The sequence below is a fragment of the Schistocerca serialis genome, chromosome 10, assembly GCF_023864345.2.
Source record: "Schistocerca serialis cubense isolate TAMUIC-IGC-003099 chromosome 10, iqSchSeri2.2, whole genome shotgun sequence".
Classification (NCBI taxonomy): Eukaryota; Metazoa; Arthropoda; class Insecta; order Orthoptera; family Acrididae; genus Schistocerca; species Schistocerca serialis.
The window spans coordinates 167,595,016-167,618,053 of NC_064647.1; the positions used below are offsets into that span (position 1 = coordinate 167,595,016).

General features: G+C 39.7%; 1 protein-coding gene across 5 annotated transcripts in view; it reads right to left on the reverse strand.

The window, feature by feature from the left end:
• LOC126425291 (zinc finger protein 501-like) overlaps window positions 1-4,164 on the reverse strand; it is a 438,372-nt gene extending 434,208 nt beyond the window's left edge. For all 5 annotated transcript variants that reach the window (XM_050088262.1, XM_050088264.1, XM_050088263.1 and 2 more), the window contains exon 1: window positions 3,968-4,164. In XM_050088262.1, coding sequence (XP_049944219.1) covers window positions 3,968-3,970 — 3 coding nt within the window. In that variant the 5' untranslated portion in view covers window positions 3,971-4,164. The remainder of the gene's footprint in view (window positions 1-3,967) is intronic.
• Between the last annotated feature and the right edge of the window lie 18,874 nt (window positions 4,165-23,038).

The following is a 23,038-nucleotide window of genomic DNA, read 5'->3' on the forward strand; positions in this document are numbered from 1 at the left end:
CTGTTCTCCAATCATAGTCAACATAAAACACACACACACACACACACACACACACACACACACACACACCACCACCACCACCACCACCACCAACCGCAACAAGACGAAATCTACAAACACAACAAACTCAAACTAAACTCCATGCTGTAACACAACAAGATGACATCGACAAACACAACCAACTCATAAACTAAACTCCATGCCATCATGACGTCAGATACCACAACACCCTATGTCACAGGTCAAAGCTGATGGGTGTGATCGGATGCCTCCGTTGAATCCTTTTACAAACCCCACATTTCTTGATTTGTCTACCATGTACTTTGATACTGATGGAATGTGATTCAAAATTGTTTTCTTTGAAAATGTCTCCAGAATAATAGTTAAAACTTGCATATTTTCACTGTAGGATGCACAATATTCAACAGCTGAATTGATATTTGTAAAAAATCCTTGGCAAGAGGTGCAAGAGTGCTTTGATTCATTTTCTTCTGGAGATTGAATTTCTACTTTGAAAAGTGTGGTCAGTTTTGCTGTAGTGTACTCATCCATAGCTTTAGTAATTTCTCTGCACTTTCTTGATGCACAGAGCTTATGTCTCGACTTCACTGACCACAGTTTCTTCACAGGACAAACACCTACCTCTGTAGTTAATTGATTCAGGGCATTTAATGCTTCCTCTATTGATGCAAAATCTGCATCATCTGCACTTTGTTCTGATACTATCACTGTTGTTATTCTGTCAAAACATTTAGAATCCAAAAAGTCATCACTGGAAACATCTTCACTTTGAAACAGAGACTTCAAATGAGAACACTTATTTCCAACCTGAACAAAGTCTGTTTTTTTATTGTCTTATATATCACTCTTTTAAAGATATGCATTATAGTCAGCACACTTCACTCTCCTGTGGCCCCAGTCAGAAGACACGTCCTTTTCACAAAACACACTGCAACTGTGTCAACTGGCAAATTTCTCACGAAAACCCGGAACTCACTGGATGGTCTCAGATATCTTAGAAGTCTCTTCAGTAAACAAATTAGCACTGAACAACTGCAATACAGAAACTTGCAATGAACAACCATGACCAAGAAACTACAGTAAAGTGTGAGAAATATCTGCAATAATGAAAGTGATAAGAAATAACTGCAACAAAGACAATAGAAATAAACATTGTAACAAAGAAATTAGTAAGAAACAACTTCAGTGAAGACATACATTATCCTTGAAAGTTATAAAAAAAAAAAAGAAAAGAAAAGAAAAGAAAAGAGAGAGAGATTAAAAAAAAAACTGTCCAACTTAAAAGTGGAAGCTCTCCTTTACAGAGAATATAGTACTACATGGTGCTAATAAACAGAAAAAAATCTAACTCTTCTGGATCGACATTTTTTTAAAAAAATATTTTTTATGTAAATAAAATAATTCAACAGGCAACAGTAAAAGAACTTTGGCAGATATTTCAAAACGAAAGATATCATTGTAATCATAAAGCGATTATCTTTCAAATAAAAGAAACTCTAACAAAATATCTACACAGATATACAGCATTTTAAAACTTTTTCTGAAATGTGCATCTTCAAAATGGTGTTCACAGTGCTACCTTTGGAGGCCTGTATCTCGGAGCAGGAATTTTTTGGAGAAAACTAAAAAATACATGTTTCTTGCTTACTCCTGAATTTTAACATATGCTAAATTCAATAATATCTGAGACTATGGAGATAATCCCCCTGCCTGAAGTGATATTGATTATGCATTCCGCAGGATGTCTCCTCAACACACCACACACTAAACAGTAATTACCAGTATCCCAATCAACTGTTGTATGATTAAAGTCTCCTCTGATGTGACCATATGATTGGAGAACATATCTGTCTAATAGTGGTTCTTCCAAAAAAGTCTTTGTTTACAAATGAGGTTGAATCTGGCGGTTGATAGATGGTCTCAATTTTATGTTGATGGCCACCATTGATACTATGTATTGTCTACACGATCTCACTAGCATCTTCAATTTCTATTTCAATGGACTTCAGCTTTTTGTCTACTGTGACAAATACAAACATCTTAGTTTCTCATTAGCCTATCCTTGCAATATACACATATACGAGCTCCACTCCTCTTTACAGCTGCTTCAAACATTGGGACTTTGATGCAATGCATTGGCAGTAGATCACTTGGATTTCAACTGTTTCATCTATGCAGGCCACCTCTTTGAACTTTAAATTAATACTTATGGGCCTCATACAGCTATTGTTAATTGGTCTGGATCAGGAGTTGCTGAACCAGAAAAACCACAGCCAGTCATCTCATTAGCAGCCTTTGACTTATAGTGCACCCCTGAGCCATTTAAGAGTACCATAAAGTTCTCAACCCTCTAGTTAAAGCCTGTCAAGTCACAGCGTAGCATGTCAGAATCATTCAAGTCTCTGGTTCAAGCCTTCTGACCAGGGAGCTAGACTGAGTTCTAGGGATAATGCTGCAGAAAGTGAGCTTCAATGAATCCCTGTGAGCAAGGGTGGCCCTCTCAACCTTTTCTACCATCTGTGGCAATGATCCAACTGTGATCCTGGAGCCCATATGACAGGCATCATTTGTTCTACCATGTGGTAGTACATTCTGCAACTCATTGCACCTTGTTCCCTCAAAGAAGCTCTTTGCTAAACCATTACCTTGTTGAATGAGACAGACTGCACATGGGGATCCTTCACAACCCATATGCTATTTCACCGAGGGATAGAATCATCCACAGTATGTTCCAATTGCCGATAATGAACAGACTACTTATCATTTCACACATGTACTCTTGACACAGCAGCCCTTTCAAAAGGTGAAGTTTGACACACAGGTTTAGTTTCAGTGGGAGGTAACACCTCAGATTCATTGATACAGGGAGGGGGCATATTTTGCCAGCACCTTCCTCCCATGCACAGGCATGGTCCCCTAATCAATCATTAACTAGCATTTTGATCATATCAACAAGGAGCAGTGTGCACTCATTTTCTGGATAGGAGACACTACCTAATGGATATGATAATACTTAAGATACCTTCCTAGTTCATCCAACACACCCATTCATAGCATTGTGCTCATTATATCACAAAGGACACCATTCTTAGTACAGCTGAATTGCTTATTTCAATATTTACTCATTATTATATACAGTCCTACAAATCTGTCTAATGAAGATTACAGTGACAGACTGAGCTGTAGTGCACCCTTGGATCTTGGTTGGGTTGCAAAGTGATAGACCTAATCCAATTTTAAGCTTCCAAATTAAACAAATGTGATATTATAAAAACTCAGCTAATATACAGTGAAAAATCAAGTTTATATATTCGTCTTGTGGTGCTTTCTTTTTACTGTTAGGGTCCGTCATTGGTTTAGCAATAAATATAGGCTATTTAGAAGATTTTGCCTTGAGCAAAACAATTTGTTTTTCTCTTGTACCACTACCAGTGAAAATCCCAACCAACAAATAAGAAATGAGGACAACACAGTCGTGAAATATCGGTTATACTGCATAAGAAGTGATCTTAACAGCGGAATGTGCAGTTCAGTAAAATAGGAGGGAACTTATTGACGGTAGTGTAACATCATTCATATTAGTGAAGAGGAAATAAACAAGAAACTGGATTTTGGTCAATATAGAATTTTCCTAACATATTTGAAGTGTACAGAAAGTGGCTATAATTTGTTTCGTTAATACAATGTTCAATGTTTCACCAAGAACCCATAGTCGAATCAATTATTTTGGTTAGCTTTCTGAAATCCACTTTTGCCATCCAGCTAGATAAACTCCCAAAACTATGGTACGGTTTAATATAATATCGATACAGTGTTCAGTGAATTTTATTCATGTTATATTTTACATAATATTATATACAACCTGTCCTACGGAAAGCAAAAGTTAGTGAATTATTGCCTCCTTGAGTGAAATATATGCGATAGTTGTCGTTACGGTAACACTAACCATTTCCACTGTAATTGAATCCCTTCAGATAATTTCGTTCCACATGTAACTTATGTTTCACAAATGCAAGCCGAAACTTGATCACAATTCCGGCCCACAGCGCACTACCGGTAGTGTCTTTGTTTATTTATTTGTGTTCAGCATATTTACTAGTTTACGATTTTGACAGCATCGACAGAATAGAAACGTGTACTATCTTTGGCATCCGTCTTGAAAGTACTGTTCCCAAAACGATAGCCTCAGTGTATTTTTTTTAAGTTAGCAGCGTGTATGGCCAACGATATCATGTTGGTGCAGTATATGAATCCATTGGATTATAGCATTAATTTACTTCCAGAGAAGCATTCCACTGAGGATATTACTCGTGACGCTCAATGCTGTTTAAAATCATTTTACTTCGATGATATACTGTGTTGGTATCGCTGCCACTAAACAATAGACAGCCTAGCTCGTCGATTATAGATGTTGTTATCCCTGTACCGGGTGTTTCAAAATGAATTTTGGGGTTTCATTCAGCTCACTATTATAAATAGCACATCAAATGAAAGAGCAATACAAACAGATTTGTTTTTATACATGTGCAAGCTGTAAAGCTTTAAGAGTACTTAAGGTTGCTGCATGACGATGAAAATTTTCTGGATCGTGTCGTCTTCAATGATGACTGGACTTGTCATCTAAATGAAAATGCGAACACACACTCGCATCTGTGGATCAGGAAATCCACATGAGATGATACAGTTGCAACGAGACTCTCGTAAATTGAATGATTTTTGTGCCACATCTCGGTGGAAAGCTTACGGGCCTTTCTTGTAACAGGTGTTTCTTATCTTGATGCGCTAGTACTATGGCTCTCCCTTCAGTTGGAAGAAACTGCACGTCGCAATAATATTTGGCAGCAAGGTGGTGCGCCGCCTTACTCTCATAACTTATTAAAGCACACGATGTTGCAACCTCAGCATCGAAAGACGAAATAATTAAAGTGTTGCAAGAGGATAGAAACGTTCTGTTATCGAGAGTCACCGAGTTAGAACAAGAACGAAGAAAATGTGTAAGCAGTGAAAAGTGGTGTAGCGTAAAAAGTGCGTCGAACACACAATTTAAAATCGCAACTAAAGATGTACTCGTGTTATAATGTATCTGCAACGCCAACGGTATCCAGAAAAAGTGCGTCTCAACAAGTAAGTGCACTTTCAGATAAAGAAACTGTTCTGATGTCAGCTGGTAAAAAGCCAGTGCAATGTGTAAGTGTTACTGAAGGCAGTGTTTACACGGCAATCAGCGAAAACGAATCTGTATTGAACGACACCAATAGTGTTCAAGAAGATAAGCACCTGGACATATGAAACTAAGTTACGAGTTAAGGAATGCAGTACGGAATCCGAAAGTTTTAATAGTGAGTGACAGCCAAGGCAGGTACTGCAGAAACATTCTGGAGACAAAACTAGACACAAAATATGACATTCAAAGTTTTATTAAACTAAATGCTCCTCTCTGTGAAGTTTTTAATCGAATTGACAAGTTAGCAGAAGACTTGTATGTGAGTGATACTCGTATATTTATGGCTGGGTAGAACGATACTGAAGACTCCCACAACGACATTGTGGAAAGCATTGATAACGTCTTACCAAGTGTTCTCCAACTCAGTAACAAGACAAATATCATTTTGCCCCCAATTCCTAAAAGATTCGACAAAGAATATATAAACAAAAAAATTGATATGGTTAATCATCATTTAGTGCAAACAGTGAACTATTCAAAATCTTGCAACAAAAGTGGGAAAAACGGAAGCGTCCGATCCCACCCGTCTGCTTTGACCCATGACGTCACAAATATGGCGGAAACAAAAACAAACACACACACTTTCCACAAGAAGCCTAATGACACTAACGGGACAAGCGCGGGAAATGGGGTGTTTTGGGTGGGGGGAAAACTAAATATAAACAAATTTAGACGCCTTGCGTAGCTACAACGTGTAAGTGAAGACAGCCATGCATGAATACCCACTCACCTTCCGAGGGGTCGTAACCCCTGCAACCCATAGAAGATAAAGATGCTGCAGTAGCTGATTAGTGTTTTTTGTCTTTTAAAAAAAAAAAAAAAATCTCACGGGATAGAACGAAAAGATCAGAAAGATAAATATAATAAACTAAAACAGAAATTCGAGGAAACAGATAATTAAAATAATTAATAAGTGTTTTTAAATTTTAAAAAAATCTCACGAGATAGAACGAACAGATCAGAAAAGTAAATAAAATAAGATAAAACAGAACTGGAGACTGCCACACACAAACCAAACTCCGCGCCGTCATGACGTCACACACGACAACACCCTTACGTCACGGGTCAAAGCCGACGCGTGGGATCGGACGCTTCTGTCGAAAAGTGGAATATCCATAAACTTTGAAATGGAAAGACTGTCTCGTGATAAATTCCCACATCATGGATTCCACTTGAACAGACAGGGGAAGGAGCAAGTATGCAATAGACTGCCTTCGTTAATTAAAATAAACAATCGTACAAACATAATGCAATTATCTTTGAATCGACCAGTCTACCTGAAGACATCAGTGTTTACCCAAAATAAATACAATGTGAAACCCAGTGCAATACAAGTGCCTAAAATGAAACAAATGCTACTTGACAAGTGGATTACCATTAGAATCACCACAGCACATGGAAGGCAGGACCCAGAATCTAGGGAACCAGCTAGCAATAAGACACCACCCACACCTCAAAACAAGGAGGATTTTTTACACCTAACAATACTAGATGTAAAAAAGAGGTAAGTGGTCAAGCAAGACACAACATAGTTCCTGCTTCATACTTTAAATTATTCCATCAGAATGTCCAGTCTCTTCCCAACAAACTGAATGAAATACAAATCTTGTTAAATGATATGAGTGATATTTCTGTTTTATGCTTTACTGAGCACTAGCTAAATAAAGACATGATAGAACTAGCACACCTACCTCAGTTTAAATTAGCTGGCACATTTTGTAGAGAAGTACTAAGGCATAATGGTAGCTGCATATATGTTCGAGAAGGTATAGATTTCACTAACATAACCAAATTTGACAGCTCATCTAAAGAAAGAGACATAGAACTCTCAATAGTAGAACTGCCAACTAGAAATTCTGTAATCATCTGTGTATATAGGTCACTAGATGGTGATAAAAAAGCTTTTTTATAATCATATGGAAGAGCTGTTAGAGGATTTCAGCACCCACCAAAAAAAAAAATATCGTATGTGGAGATTTCAATATGTTGATTTCTCCAAACCCAGTAAATTTAAAGATGAAATCAAAGATTTACTGAAGTCCTTTAACCTAAAACCAACTATAACTATCCCAACTTATATAGCCACTACTTCTGCAACAACCATAGGTCAGGTGTTTGTAAATACGTATAAATATACCTGCAACACACACAGACTGCAAACAATGGTTTTAGTGATCACAATGCCCAAACACTAACAATCGTTATTCCAGGAAACACAAAAGCCCAGAAGAGGAGAACTATCGCCAGGAAGTTTAATAATGAACTGGCAGATCAACACAGTCAGCTATTTATACCTTCTTAAATGATATTGTAACTGCAGTAGATAATAAGCAACATGTGTCTGGAATATTACTTGACCTTAGTAAATCATTCAATGTAATTGATCATAATACTCTGTTGCAGAAGCTAGGTAATTATGGAATACGATGCCTGCCAAACAAGTGGATACATTCCTACCTTCATGACCATCAACAGATCACTCAAATAAAATACAAAGACATAAAAACACAAAAAATTTGTAATTTTTACAGTAATGCACAAAACATTACATATGGAGGGTTGGGATAACAGAAGCGTCTGATTCCACCCCTCTGCTTTGACCAATTACATCATCAATATGGCGGAAACGACCATTCACAACAACTTCCATGCTGTTCCTATGACGCAATCACGTAAACATGACAACAAACACGAAAATACACTCCTGGAAATTGAAATAAGAACACCGTGAATTCATTGTCCCAGGAAGGGGAAACTTTATTGACACATTCCTGGGGTCAGATACGTCACATGATCACACTGACAGAACCACAGGCACATAGACACAGGCAACAGAGCATGCACAATGTCGGCACTAGTACAATGTATATCCACCTTTCGCAGCAATGCAGGCTGCTATTCTCCCATGGAGACGATCGTAGAGATGCTGGATGTAGCCCTGTGGAACGGCTTGCCATGCCATTTCCACCTGGTGCCTCAGTTGGACCAGTGTTCGTGCTGGACGTGCAGACCGCGTGAGACGACGCTTCATCCAGTCCCAAACATGCTCAATGAGGGTCAGATCTGAAGATCTTGCTGGCCAGGGTAGTTGACTTACACCTTCTAGAGCACGTTGGGTGGCACGGGATACATGCGGACGTGCATTGTCCTGTTGGAACAGCAAGTTCCCTTGCCGGTCTAGGAATGGTAGAACGATGGGTTCGATGACGGTTTGGATGTACCGTGCACTATTCAGTGTCCCCTCGACGATCACCAGTGGTGTACGGCCAGTGTAGGAGATCGCTCCCCACACCATGATGCCAGGTGTTGGCCCTGTGTGCCTCGGTCGTATGCAGTCCTGATTGTGGCGCTCACCTGCACGGCGCCAAACACGCACACGACCATCGTTGGCACCAAGGCAGAAGCGACTCTCATCGCTGAAGATGACACGTCTCCATTCGTCCCTCCATTCACGCCTGTCGCGACACCACTGGAGGCGGGCTGCACGATGTTGGGGCGTGAGCGGAAGACGGTCTAACGGTGTGCGGAACCGTAGCCCAGCTTCATGGAGACGGTTGCGAATGGTCCTCGCCGATACCCCAGGAGCAACAGTGTCCCTAATTTGCTGGGAAGTGGCGGTGCGGTCCCCTACGGCACTGCGTAGGATCCTACAGTCTTGGCGTGCATCCGTGTGTCGCTGCCATCCGGTCCCAGGTCGACGGGCACGTGCACCTTCCGCCGACCACTGGCGACAACATCGATGTACTGTGGAGACCTCACGCCCCACGTGTTCAGCAATTCGGCGGTACGTCCACCCGGCCTCCCGCATACCCACTATACGCCCTCGCTCAAAGTCCGTCAACTGCACAAACGGTTCACGTCCACGCTGTCGCGGCATGCTACCAGTGTTAAAGACTGCGATGGAGCTCCGTATGCCGCGGCAAACTGGTTGACACTGACGGCGGCGGTGCACAAATGCTGCGCAGCTAGCGCCATTCGACGGCCAACACCGCGGTTCCTGGTGTGTCCGCTGTGCCGTGCGTGTGATCATTGCTTGTACAGCCCTCTCGCAGTGTCCGGAGCAAGTATGGTGGGTCTGACACACCGGTGTCAATGTGTTCTTTTTTCCATTTCCAGGAGTGTAGATCGAAAAACCACCAACCAGATATTCCTCCAAAAATATAATGAAACTAATGGGACAAGCGGGGGAAAGTGGGGGTTTCTGGGTGGGGACCAACAAAATATAAACAAATGCCACTACACCAAACAACAAAAAACACTAAAATAATAAGACCCCACAACATTCCCAAAGTCCACTACACAGAAAAATCCACTGGAATCAATCACTTCCCCTGACCTATATTGGTCAACAAAAATAATCGATACTACACTATAAATCTCAAAAATTTCACCACCACCAACCACCACACTTAATCCTTAAAAAAAAAAACCTAGAAAATCAAAATTGGAATCGAACACTTCCCTTGACCTGTATAGGTCAACAGCAACTACCAATACCGCACTATAAATCTCAAAACTTTCACCACCACCACACTTACCCGTAAATTAAAAAAAAAAAAAAAAAAAAAAGAAAAACTACTTAGAAAATCAGAATCGAACACTTCCCTTGACCTGCTATCCTTACGACATCTCCACATATAGCCATCCCTGGTCCAAGATGCCGGAACTTTAGTAAGCCTCATTTCTTCACGACACACTGAACACTTAACGACTTCAGCCAACAGACTGAATAGCACTGTCCCCCATCAGTTCCAACAACTGAAAACTGTTGGCCTTGTCAGTCTCTTATCCATACCTACTAAAGACATAAACAAAGAAATTTACCAAACTTCACACATGACGAACGGAAAAAAACTACAATAACGTCAACATAACAAAACCAAAATCGTTAACTCAGTGAAAAATATTCTGCTGAAAGCACCGATACCACACGCATGCAATACTACCACACAAATGAACCCTATGCGCCACAAAACATGCTACCCATAAACACACCACCAGAGAGAACCACTGACCGCAACAATACGCCACCTATAAACACGCCGCATATGCAAACTAAATCAAAAACATCACACAACACATAAACACCCCACCAGAGAGCACCACCGATCATATCAAAACGACATCTACAAACATGCCCCTCTCACAAACTAAACTCCACGCCGTCGTGATGTCACACACCCCAACAGCCTTATGTCACAGGTCAAAGCTGACAGGTGGAATCAGACGCTTCTGTTGACCCCAAGGGTCAATCCTTGGGCCAATTCTCTTCAATCTTTATGTTAATAATTTGTCATAAAAAAATAACTAAAGGGACAACGGTACTTTTTGCAGATGACACAAATATCCTAATCAAATCATGTGAAGAGGAAAGCCTACAAAAAACAGCTACGGATATAATACAAAATTTAACACAATGGTTCAGAACAAACAAGCTAATAATAAATAATGAAAAAACAGTGACAGTCAATTTCCATAATTCACAGAAACTAAATCCTGGAAGACCGATTTTTAAAATTGATGGAAAAACTGTCTCACTTGTGAGCGACACAAAATTTTTGGGTATACATATTCAGCAAAACCTAAAATCATGTAATTAAAAATTTAAACACACTTCCGTATGCAGTAAGAATCCTCTCACAAAATACAATCTGTGCATTAGTGATCACAATGTACAATGGTAGTATTCACTCACTGCTGATGTACAGCATTATCTTTTGGGGAATATTTAATAATCTCAAATACACTGCCTCTTCCATGTTTATGTATGTGTGAAATATTAAATTTCACAAAAGGAAGTATTTTAAAAGATGGAAATATCTTCAAGTATAACTGTGATTTCCACCCTCATGATACTAGGCAGAAGCATTATTTGTATGTCAATACAGTAAGTACAAACATTTGTAAGAGGGGAGTGTATCATACTGGCATAATGCTGTATAATCACATGCCATCCTATTTGAAACAGATGCAAAATTTACAAAAGTTTAAAGTGAAACTGAAAGAGTACTTGCTTGACCACTGCTTCCATTCTGTTTCCTAATTTTTAGAGTACCAGAAAAATATAGTGTTACTGCTCAAATATTCTTAACCAATCTATCATTTTATTTCATTATATTAATTTCATCATCAATATTCAACATGTATTGAAAAATTTTAATTATTTATCTTTTCAAAATAACAATGAGTATGATGATGTATATACTGTACCAACCTGACTTGTCCTATATTGTCTGTGCAAAATATGTACCTAAACACAATTTACAGACCCAATAAAGAAATACAAATACCATACCGCTGGATTGGTCGCAAGGAGACGTACGGCAGAGCGTTTCGTGTGACTTCCACGCACACCTGATGTGATGCCCTGCAATCTTTGCGTGTTATTGAAGCAGTTGTTGCAGCCAAATACACTGATCAAGTTTTGGAGCAAACTCACCAATCGTCTCAATGTGGGGCGTGTGACAAATGGTGCTCACATTGAAGACTTGTAGTAATAACTGTTTGAGTTGCTCTTTCACTTGATGTATTATTTGTAAGTCAAATGTAATAAATGCTACAAAGCCTTAAAACCCCTATATTCATTTTGAAACACCCGATACTGTTAGGAAGTTGAAATTAGGCCTAATCAGAAATGGAAAGAAAACACATGTATAACTAGTGTATTCAAACAGGAATTGATGAATTAGAAGTTTTTCGCAGCAATAAATGCTGGACATGTCACATTCCTATTCCCTTGTTACAACTAAGTTATGGATTGCACAATAAATTGTCCAAGGAAATGTAAAATATTACTAAAACACGTCTGTTTAGAAATGCAGCCAAACATTATTCATAGGTAATGCGTACTACACAATTGGAGATTAGGCAGGTTAGTGGGTAATAAAGAAAGGGGATAACTACAACACCTGTTGTATTTCTGTACATGATTATGGTTTAGTGTTTCCACAAGTAAATCATGTCAAAATGTAAGGTGCAGGAGAGTGATGTCTTGTCATTTTCTGGAGTTCAATGTCTCACTCATCATGAGGAGATACTTACTCAGTTTTCCTTTTTTCTGTTTTGTTCCCAATACATAACTTTATTTACAAATGAGAACATGATGTATCACAATAAAATGCATGTCTTAAATAAGAAAAATATCACTAACTAATAATAAAAATATTCTTGAGCATGAGAAATAATTTGTTTTCAAACTTAAATGTCTTCTTGTAAAGAGTTTTGCTCTTTTCCTTACCTTTATTCGGGCCTCCGATGGGTTATCCTACTCCAATATTGTCAAATGTTACTTCCAGCATGTTGACAAATAATTTTTTTGTCTTGCAGATCTTTTGGTTACCAAGTACACCACTTTCATGTAGGTAATGAAGTTGGTAAAGTTATCATCCCCTCTGATATTAATTATGTGACTGACATAATGTCCCAGAAACCACATCATAGTGCTATTTTTGTGGTAGGATACAGTCTGGATGCAGGCCGAAGTAGGATGTCTTGTGTATAGTTGATTTCAGAGCTCCTTGTTTCATTTACTTATTTATCTTTATTCATTCAAGGATCAGCTCACAATGATATAGATGATATAGGATTTATCAAGGCAATATAATGCCAATAACTAGGCAAAAATATAATACACAGCATACAGCAACATGCTTTAACAGGATAGGACTGTTAACCTACTGGGGTAGGACAGGTGCTTGGCCATGGCCTTGATTAAGGGACCATCCCGGCATTTGCATTAGCAATCCAGGAAAATCCAAATCAGGATTGCTGGACAAAGCAGTTCCATCCTCCTGAACATGAGGTCAGTGTCCTAACAGCTGTAATGCCTCATTGGGTAATTCATTATTGTATAATGCTCTTTCATTGATACACTACTTATTTCAGGTAACTTGCTAAGCCAAGCATTGTTTCTTTCTTCACTGCCCACATACTGAGGATACCTGCTAATGACTCCTGGAAGGCTTCTAGTCACTTGCAATTTAAACCACTCTTCACTGGCACATGCTGTAAGACATTCCCTAGACTGGACTGAACTTCTGGATTGAATAAATACACCACAATCAACTTTCCACTTGAAAAACTAAGCCAACATACATACTGTCATGTATTATACATCTTGACCTGATTCCTGTGAAAGCATTAAATCATAACAATATACAATAATGTGTCAAGGTGCTGTAGTGTCTTGTTTCTTTACTATCCACCAGTCTTGAGTATTGTGTAATATGCATTACTTATGAAGACTAGTTAACTGTCTTTTTAAACAAATGTGTTTTAGTTATCATTTTCACTTCCTTTGGCAATTTATTAAACAATTTTATCTCAATATAAAATTCTGTTTTGAGTTTTTTGTTTGTTTTTCCAGGGTAAATGTAACTCCAGACTATCTCTTGACCCATGATTATGAAAAGAACTGTTAGTACATATTTAGAAGTATTTTCCCTGATATACACCACATATTATGTATGTACCCACTTGGCGCAGTAAGAATGCCTAATTTTTTAAATAACTCTTTACAATGAGCTCGCCTACTACATCCAGTTATTATTCTCATGGCCATTTTCTACAGATTAAAAATAGTGCCCATGTTTTGTGCCTCTGATCCCCAGAAAAGAATCCAAAAGCTGTGAACTGAGTGTATGTGGGCATAGTATGTCACCACCAGACATTGGGTGTTACAAACTTATGCTAACACTCTAAATCATGCTGGCGACACCCTTTTTGCGAGTATCTTTGTATGTGCACTCCATGTTAGTTGACAATCAATGCTCATCCCTAAAAACTTTGTTTTTGCTACATAATCTATACAATTATCATCTACGCCTAAAGTATTAGAGTTGTTTCCCGTCTTTATGCTGAAATGCATCCTGTCCATTTTTCTTATGTCCAACATTGATTATTGCATACTATGCACCTGTAAACGCCCTCGAGGGTTTCATTTGCTGTCTCTAATAGGAGTTTTGTTGTTTTATCATTGACTTTGATGTTACTGTCATTGGCAAAGAGAACTTTTTATCCATGTCTTACACTGTCTGGAAAGTCATTTATAGGTATTAAGAAAAGAAATGTACCCAATACACTACCCCGAGAAACAGCTATGTTTATCTATTTCCTGGATGACAATTGTTTTGTTAAATTTATCACCAGTATATCTTCACTTTTGCACCATGTTTTTCAAGTAAGGCCTAAACCACTCATTCACTGTTCCTCTTACAACTAGCACTCCTAGCTTACTCAATAGTATTTTACTGTCAACAGTGTCCAAATGCCTTCGACAAGTCTAAGAAAATGTCTGTAACAAAATCTTTCCTATCAAAAGCTTCAAGTATCTTTTTTGCAAACTGTGCAATGGCTGGTATTATACTTCTTCCACTTCTGAAACCAAACTGCACTTTGCTAAAGTGGCCATCATTAAAAAAGATTGTCAGTAGGGAAAGTCTATTACTCTATTCCTGATCCAGCTCCAGTTGCAAAAATGACCACAGCAAGTGAAATGGTGAAGAAGGGTATCATCTAATCCACACGAGAGGCATTCATCCTTGTCATTAACACTATTCTGTGGAGCTTGTTGTTTGTTTCAACAGTATTATTAACAACCCTGTACATTGTAGATATAATATGCTTTGAGGGTTGTGCTTGACCATAAAGTTTGCCTGTCAGTCATTGGTTGCTTGTGTCACACTTTTTCCATTCATGCTGGAAATCTCGTCATGTTGTTTGTCTATGTAACTGACTTGAAGGAAGAATTCCCTGACATGCTTTATCTTGCAGTTAACTTTGCTTATGTTGATTGGTGGATGCAGACTTGTTGGGTGCACAGTTTAGAAAAGCTTACAAGTGATATTGCCTGAACTTCCATTTAGCTTGAGAAGCAACACCATTGCTTTTCTGTTGATATGAACAAGTTCCAGCCCACCAGACTCCTTCAGTTTGGCTAGCATAACATACAACAGCCTGTATATATTTCCTAAACTATCTGCTAGCTAGTTGCTTCATCCTGTTGCCTTGCATTTTTTGAATTGGAAAAACTGTGCAATATACAAGGGTTGGTTTTTAAGTAAGGGCCATTTTTATTTTTAAAAAAAGATACAAATACTTTTGTAAAAAAACTTTTATTTTCCGATTCTACACACTTTTACCTATTTTTCTACATAGTTGCCTTGTTTATTTAAGCACTTGTCATACTGTACAACTAAGTTTTTAATTCCCTCTTCAAAGAATTCGGCCGCCTGCTCCAACAGCCAAGAGTTCACGGCCGCTTTCACTTCATCGTCGTCATTGAAGCGCTGCCCGCCAAGATGGTGTTTCAGGTACCGGAAAAGGTGAAAATCGCTAGGAGCAAGGTCGGGGCTGTATGGTGCATGGTCCAAAACTTCCCAGCCAAAAGAATCAATCAAATCCCGAGTCTTTTGGGAGGTGTGTGGCCTAGCGTTTTCGTGCAGGAGCAAAACTCCTTTTGTCAGCATGCCGCGCCTCTTGTTTTTAATTGCTCTGCGGAGTTTCTTTAGAGTTGCACAGTAGGCATCTGAGTTGATTGTCGTTCCTCGTGGCATAAAGCCCACTAGCAAAACACCGCGCCGGTCCCAGAACACAGTTGCCATAATCTTGCGCTTTGACAGCGTCTGTTTGGCTTTGACCTTGACGGGTGAGGTTGTGTGTTGCCATTCCATCGATTGTCGCTTGCTTTCGGGAGTGATATGGGATGCCCATGTTTCATCTCCAGTGACAATTTGACTCAACATGTCATCCCCTTCTTCCTCATAACGAATCAAAAAGTCCAATGAAGTGGCAAATCTCTTCCCTTTGTGGTCTTCTGTGAGGAGTCTGGGTACCCACCGAGAACACAGTTTCTTAAAGTTTAGGTTTTCAGACACAATTTTGTACAAAACCAATCTTGAAACTTGTGGAAATTCCAAAGAAAGAGTGGAAATTGTGAATCTTCTGTCCTCACGAATCTTTGTTTCGACTGCAGCCACCAAATCATCAGTGATCACAGAGGGCCGGCCTGAGCGTTCTTCGTCATGGACATTTTGACGGCCATTTTTAAACTCTCGAACCCATTGACGCACTTTACCTTCACTCATTGAGCTACGGGACTATATGCGTGAACGACCCTTACTTAAAAAACAACCCTCATAGTATGCTTTGGAAAATACATAAGTGTTAATGTTTTGGAAAATTCATAGGTGTTAATGATTGTAATTTTTTCAATTAGGTTCACTGCACACCAGCTATATCCCACAACTGCCCTTTGCATTTTGTTTTTCGCAGATCTCCAGTTTTTGGCTACCATATTTGGAAGGCACATATTAAGATTGTGGTTCTCCTAGAGTTTTTTCTTGGCCCACAAATCATGCCCATCATATATCTAGGATGTTGTATCTTAACGTTTAGAGGTTTACAATTTTTATCACTGAGTTGTACCCCTGACACCGTGCTATTGGAGGGAGACACTCACTACAGTATATATCACTGATGGGCTGTGAGTGCAATATCTGTGACTTGATCACAGACTTCAGTGTGATTTTAGTGTCCTTGTGTTACAGTTGTGTGGCTTTACCTGTGTATGCAATTGTTCAATAAAGTGTACGTCTACAACATCACGTTATACCAGAATGAGATTTTCACTCTGCAGCGGAGTGTGTGCTGATATGAAACTTCCTGGCAGATTAAATCACTACCACTTGATGGCTCATCAACAACAGAGGAACCTACAGCATTGTAGCCACTAATACTGTCATCGTCTTGCTGCCTTACACGGACATTCTCTTTTAGGAACATCATAAAACCAGACCCAGTGATGGACTTATTACACCAAATCCACCTCTCCTTGGTTGTATGACATACCGTGCTTGTGTGCCTTGACAAGGGACGTTGCAATGCAGAATCTTTTGCCCTGGCACCTCATCCCTACCTGATACGTCGACCATCCAAGACAATTAACAGTAAGACAATCATACATCAATGGACACACACAAGCAGTGTGCCTCTTCAGCTGATGAGCTCTTGGTGATTCACTGACATTACACCAATTTCTGTGTGTCATCGTACGCACTCTGTATGAAGAAAATGCTTCTGCAGTGTAATAAAACATTTGGTGCCCTCACCATGGTGTGTGAACAGCTTACAGTCTTTTCGCCCAGCCATCTTAATGACAAGACTAGGAGTGCACTCATGAACTTGGACCCACTGACCAGTTGTGCCCACCAGCAGTCCAACCACACTGACTCCCTTATCTACCCAGCATCCACACTGTCACCTATCCCGGACATACAATGAAATACACATGACAGTACACTGTGCTTCTTCTTGTCACCTGGCTTCTCTGCTGCTGGTATCTTTGGGCAGCATATTGTTGCCATGTCTCTTCCTCACCAGTCACTGCCACGGAGCTCGTCTGCCACTTGTTGTCGATCTTCACACGATGACACTGACTCCACTGACTGCGTTCACCTGGGTCTACATTCGATTACCGTACAGCTGCCATAGACTGATGACGCTCTACAACACCATTATCAGTTGTACTATTCATGTCCAACTGTCGCAGACAACTTCAGTGCCTCTTACCGACATGAGTTAACACAACAGTGCCAGACTCTATGCCTGCATCTCCATCTACACCAACTCCAACCATGACATGAAATGGATTGGCGCTCAGCATTCATCCCCTGTCTTTGCCTCCATACCACCAGAGACAGTTACCACACATGCCACACCCATTACTACCTCAAGGCAATCACACTGCCCTCTTCACATTATAGATCTACAGGGATTATGCCAAATAATGGCTGAAATGTGTTAACTTTATCTGCTACATTGAAAATGGTCAGTGACCAAACTATAGAGCAGATAGATAAAGCACATGTTGCAACTGACTGCTACACTTTCTTTTACCAATAGAAGTAAGCGCAGTTGCTGAGCGCTTCCAGATCGGCTCAAATTTATCTGGATTTCTACAAATTGCATGCCACTGAAAACTTGCAAGCTTTGATGACTACATCAGGATTCATTTATAATGTTTTTAACTTTGCCCTGCTTGAGCAGCACTTCTACATCTATATCTGTACTCTGCAAATCACTGTGAAATTCATGGCAGAGGGTACATCCAAGTGCACCGACTAATAGGGCCTTCCCTGTTCCATTCATGTATGTAGTGTGGGAAGAAAGTCTGTTTGAATACCACCATACATACTGTAATTAATCTAACTTTGTCCTCAGGATCCCTATGGTGGCAATATGTGTACGGTTGTAGTAACCTGTATTCCTAGAGTCATCATTGAAAGCTAATTCTTGAATCTTTGTTACTAGACTTGCTTGAGATACTTTCCTTCTCTCTTCAAGAGTCTGCCAGTTCAGTTCTTTAACATCTCTGTGATCTTTGACCATTTATGCTGCTCTTGTCTCTATACATTCAATATACCCTGTTAATCCTATTTGGTACAGGTCCCACACTTGGGCAATATTCTGGGATGAATTGCTCGACTGATTTGTAACCAATTTCCTGTGTAGACTGATTGCATTTCCCTAGTGTTATACTATTAAACTGATGTCTGTTATCACACCTTTAAGACAGCAGTTTTCGATTTCAAGTGGAAGGTTAAATACACAAACAACTTTAGAATCGACATTCTTTCTGGTAACAGAAATACAGGATTCAGCTGTTTCATGAAGAATCTGTACTGCTCCAGGTCATAATAAGCTATCTGAACTTGGTCACCTGTGATGCCTATTATATCCACTATCCAATCATGCACTTCCAGTGAATTGGTTGTGCAGCATGTGTAGAGTTGTCGAATTCGTATTGCAGAGTATTTTTCCTTGGAACCTCGACAGACATTTTGCTACTTAAACCAAGTGGTTAACTGTTCTCAGATATCTGCACTTAAGTGTAAGATATGGATTTCTTTGTGAATTTCTTCCCAGACGGAAATCAGAATAATACTTTTTTTCCCATCTATACTCACCAGGAGCCACCCTGATTGTATCGTTGTTCTCCAGCAGTCATTTCTAAATTATGGTTATTATTCAGTATCCAAATTATAGTCTTCTTTTTTTATATTTATTCTGTGTCTACATCAGTTAGATGGTATGGGTTTTTTAAAATTATGTGAGCACATCGTTGGCAAATATTTTAAGAGGAATGTTCTCACATGCCAGTAGGAAGCTACTGTTGAGTAGTAATTATTTTTCTGTTTTTATGTTTTGTCACTGTGCATGTAGAAGTAACTTCGGGTGTGTCCCAGGGAAGTGTGTTGGGACTCCTGATGTTCATGTTGTATATTAATGACCTCACAGACAATATTAAAAGTAAAATCAGGCTTTTTGCAAATGATGCAGTTATCTATAATGAAATACTATCTGAGAGAAACTGCATAAATATTCAGTCAGATCTTATAATATTTCAACATGGTGCAGAGATGGCAGGTTGCTGTAAATATTAAGAAATGTGACATTGTGCACTTCACAATATGAAACAATATAGTATCCTATGTCACTGAGTCACTGTTGGATTCGTCCAACTCATACAAATACCTAGTGTAAAACTTTGTAGGAATATGAAATGGAATGATCACATCGGTTCAGTTCTAGGTAAAGCAGGTGGTAGACTTTGGTTTATTGGTAGAATACTGGGGAAGTGCAATCAGTCTACTAAAGAGATTGCTTGCAAATCACTTGTGCAACCATCCTAGAATATTGCTCAAGTGTGTGGGACATGTACCAGACAGGACTAAGAGGGGATATTGAACATATACAGAGAAGGGCAACATGAATGGTCACAGGTTTGTCTAACGCATGGGAGTGTGTTGCAGAGATACTGAAGGAACTGAAATGACAGATTCTTGAAGATGGATGTAAACTATCCCAATCAAGTCTATTAACAATGTTCCAAGAAGCAGATTTAAATGATAATATTATATGAATGGCTATACTACAACCCCATACATATCACTCACACCGGGATCATGAGGATAAGACTAAAATAATTATGGCATGTTCAGAGGCACTCAAACAATCATTTTCCCTGCATTCCACACATGAATGGAACGAGAAGAAACCCGAATAACTAATACAATGGCATGTGCCCCTGCCATTCACCTCATGGTGGTTTGCAGAGTACAGATGTAGATATTACATCTAGATCAGTCAGTTATTCTTGTCAAGTATGTTACATGTGAATGTGTTGTATTAAACATCATGAAAATGGTTACTCATCACTGAAGCAATAATCTACCAAGAGGTTAATGGTCCAGATACATGGAACTGAACACTGGCTGTGTAACTACTACTCAGTTTTTATATAGTAGCACACAAATAAGTTAGTAATGTGCTGTAAACCAGCAAATACTCCAAAGTAGTGATGGCTGGCAAAAGATCTTGTGGAGAGCTTGAGGAAATTCTGGTCCCACATAAAATCACTAAGCATGTCAAATGCTTCTATTCATTCACTCACTGACAAGTGGATTGTGTCAGCAGAAGTCAGCAAAAGGAAAGCTGAAGTTTTAAATGTTGTGTGTCAGAAATCATTCATGCAGGAAGACCATACAAACATGCCCTCATTTGACTGTCATACAGATGTCCATATGGAGGATTATAGTAGTAGGCATCCCTGGTGTAGAGAAGCAACTGAAAGAGTTGAAAACAAATAAGTTTGTGGACCCAGATGGAATTCCATTTCGGTTTTACAGAGAATACTCTAAGTCATTGGCTCCTTACTTAGCTTTCATTTATTGTGAATTTATCACCCAATGTGAAGTCCCAAGTGACTGGAAGAAAAGTGCCAGTCAATCCTGTATATAAGAAGAGTAAAAGAATTGACCTGCAGAATTACACATCAATATCCTTTACTTCAATCTGCTTCAGAATTCTTGAACATATTGTCACTCTGAATATAATAAATTTCCTGAGATGGAAGAGCTTCTGTCCACAAATCAGCAGGGATTTAGAAAGCTTCCCTTGTACAAAACTCAGCTGTCCTTTTGTCACATGTGCCACAGAGTGATGTACTTTGGGCAAGTGAGAGATTGTTTGTTTACTCTTAGGACAGTGTATCTTTGACATGTTGTATTGTATGTTCTGTGACACATCGGAAATCGTGGATTATAAATATTACAATGACAGATTGGGAGGCGTTCTGTACCGCCTCGTTAAATTAGATGAGGATATTCACAAGTTGTTAGACGATGATGAATATGAAGAAGATGTTCTTAAATGCGAAGATTGTATAGACACCGCGAAACTCACAATTTCTCAATTGTCTCACAAAATAGAGAAACAGCTTGCGAAATCGGTAGCACACATAAATATTCCCGATAATCCGCCAGTACAATCTGTAGCAATGAGTGTTCCCACAGCTTCAGTAAAACTTCCACCGATCTAGCTTGAGCCTTTTCCAGGCGATCTCAAGACATGGGCATGATTCTGGGAGCAGTTTGAGCAGTTGGTTGACAATGATCTAACGGTAACTACAATTAATAAACACATCTTTCTTCATGGCTATCTCTCGGGAGACCCAAAACATTTAGTGGACGGTATTGCGGTGATGGCCGAGACATACGCAGAAACGAAGAGGATTTTCCGAGCGCATCCTGGCAACAAGGATCGAATAATTCAAGCCAACTTAGATTATCTCGAAGCCATAAAACCAATTCAGCTGTCCACCCCAGAGGAACTTAATTCAACATTTATTAAATGCCTGTGACGTATTCAAGCTCTCCAGGCACTTGGGGAAGATGTGAACGGATACGGCCGAGTCCTCGTGCCGAAAATTTTACGCGCTTTTCCGGATGACATATGCTGCCGCTGGATAATTCACGCCAAGCGTACGGGAATATCCGAAGGGGACATTTTGCATCTGATGGAGTTTCTGAATGAGGAAGTCGATGGGGCGCTTACCATGCAGAAGATACGCGGTGAATTTTCCAGCACTTCTAGTAACCTTCCCACTGCGTCCACACTTCACGTACATGCGAAATCTAAAAGATCGACTCCGAAGGATACCAGCATAAAGAAACCATTGTGTGGATTTAGTGAATCTTGCGGTCATTGGGCACAAGACTGTAAGAAGATCGTATGCATTAATAATCGAATAGATAAATTGAAAGTAGTAAACAGATGCTTTCTTTGTCTTCAACGTAGGCACAAAGTGTCAAATTGCAAAAAGAAAGAAAAGGCTCGGTGTGTTAACTGTTAAAGACTGCATCATAAGTGTAGTGTTGACAGTTTGCCAACACTACGCACATTATTTAAGGGAGGCGGCCATTAAGCAAGCAGGCGGACTTGATGGTCTGAAACAGGACGCTCGGTAAATGCTATAAAGAAAAGTATGTTGCTACTGAAATACTTAACTTTAATCCACCCTTTGTATACAGCGTTCTTGATGAGACATTTCATACGATAACTATCAAACTATGTAAGGCTAATGGCGCCTTGCTAGGTCGTAGCCATGGACTTAGCTGAAGGCTATTCTAACTATCTGCTCGGCTAATGAGCGATGCTTCGTCCGTGTAGTCGCTAGCAAAGTCGTCTGTACAACTGGGGCGAGTGCTATTCCGTATCTCGAGACCTGCCTTGTGGTGGCGCTCGGTCTGCGATCACACAGTGGCGACACGCGGGTCCGACATGTACTAAATGGACCGCGGCCGATTTAAAGCTACCACCTAGCAAGTGTGGTGTCTGGCGGTGACACCACATTTCTCCCCCGCAAATCGGTGAACGGTCGTGTGATAAGGCTTCCGCCCGACGTGGGGAGGACCCCATGTTGACGTATGCAATGAGGTGGGGAGCCTAACAACA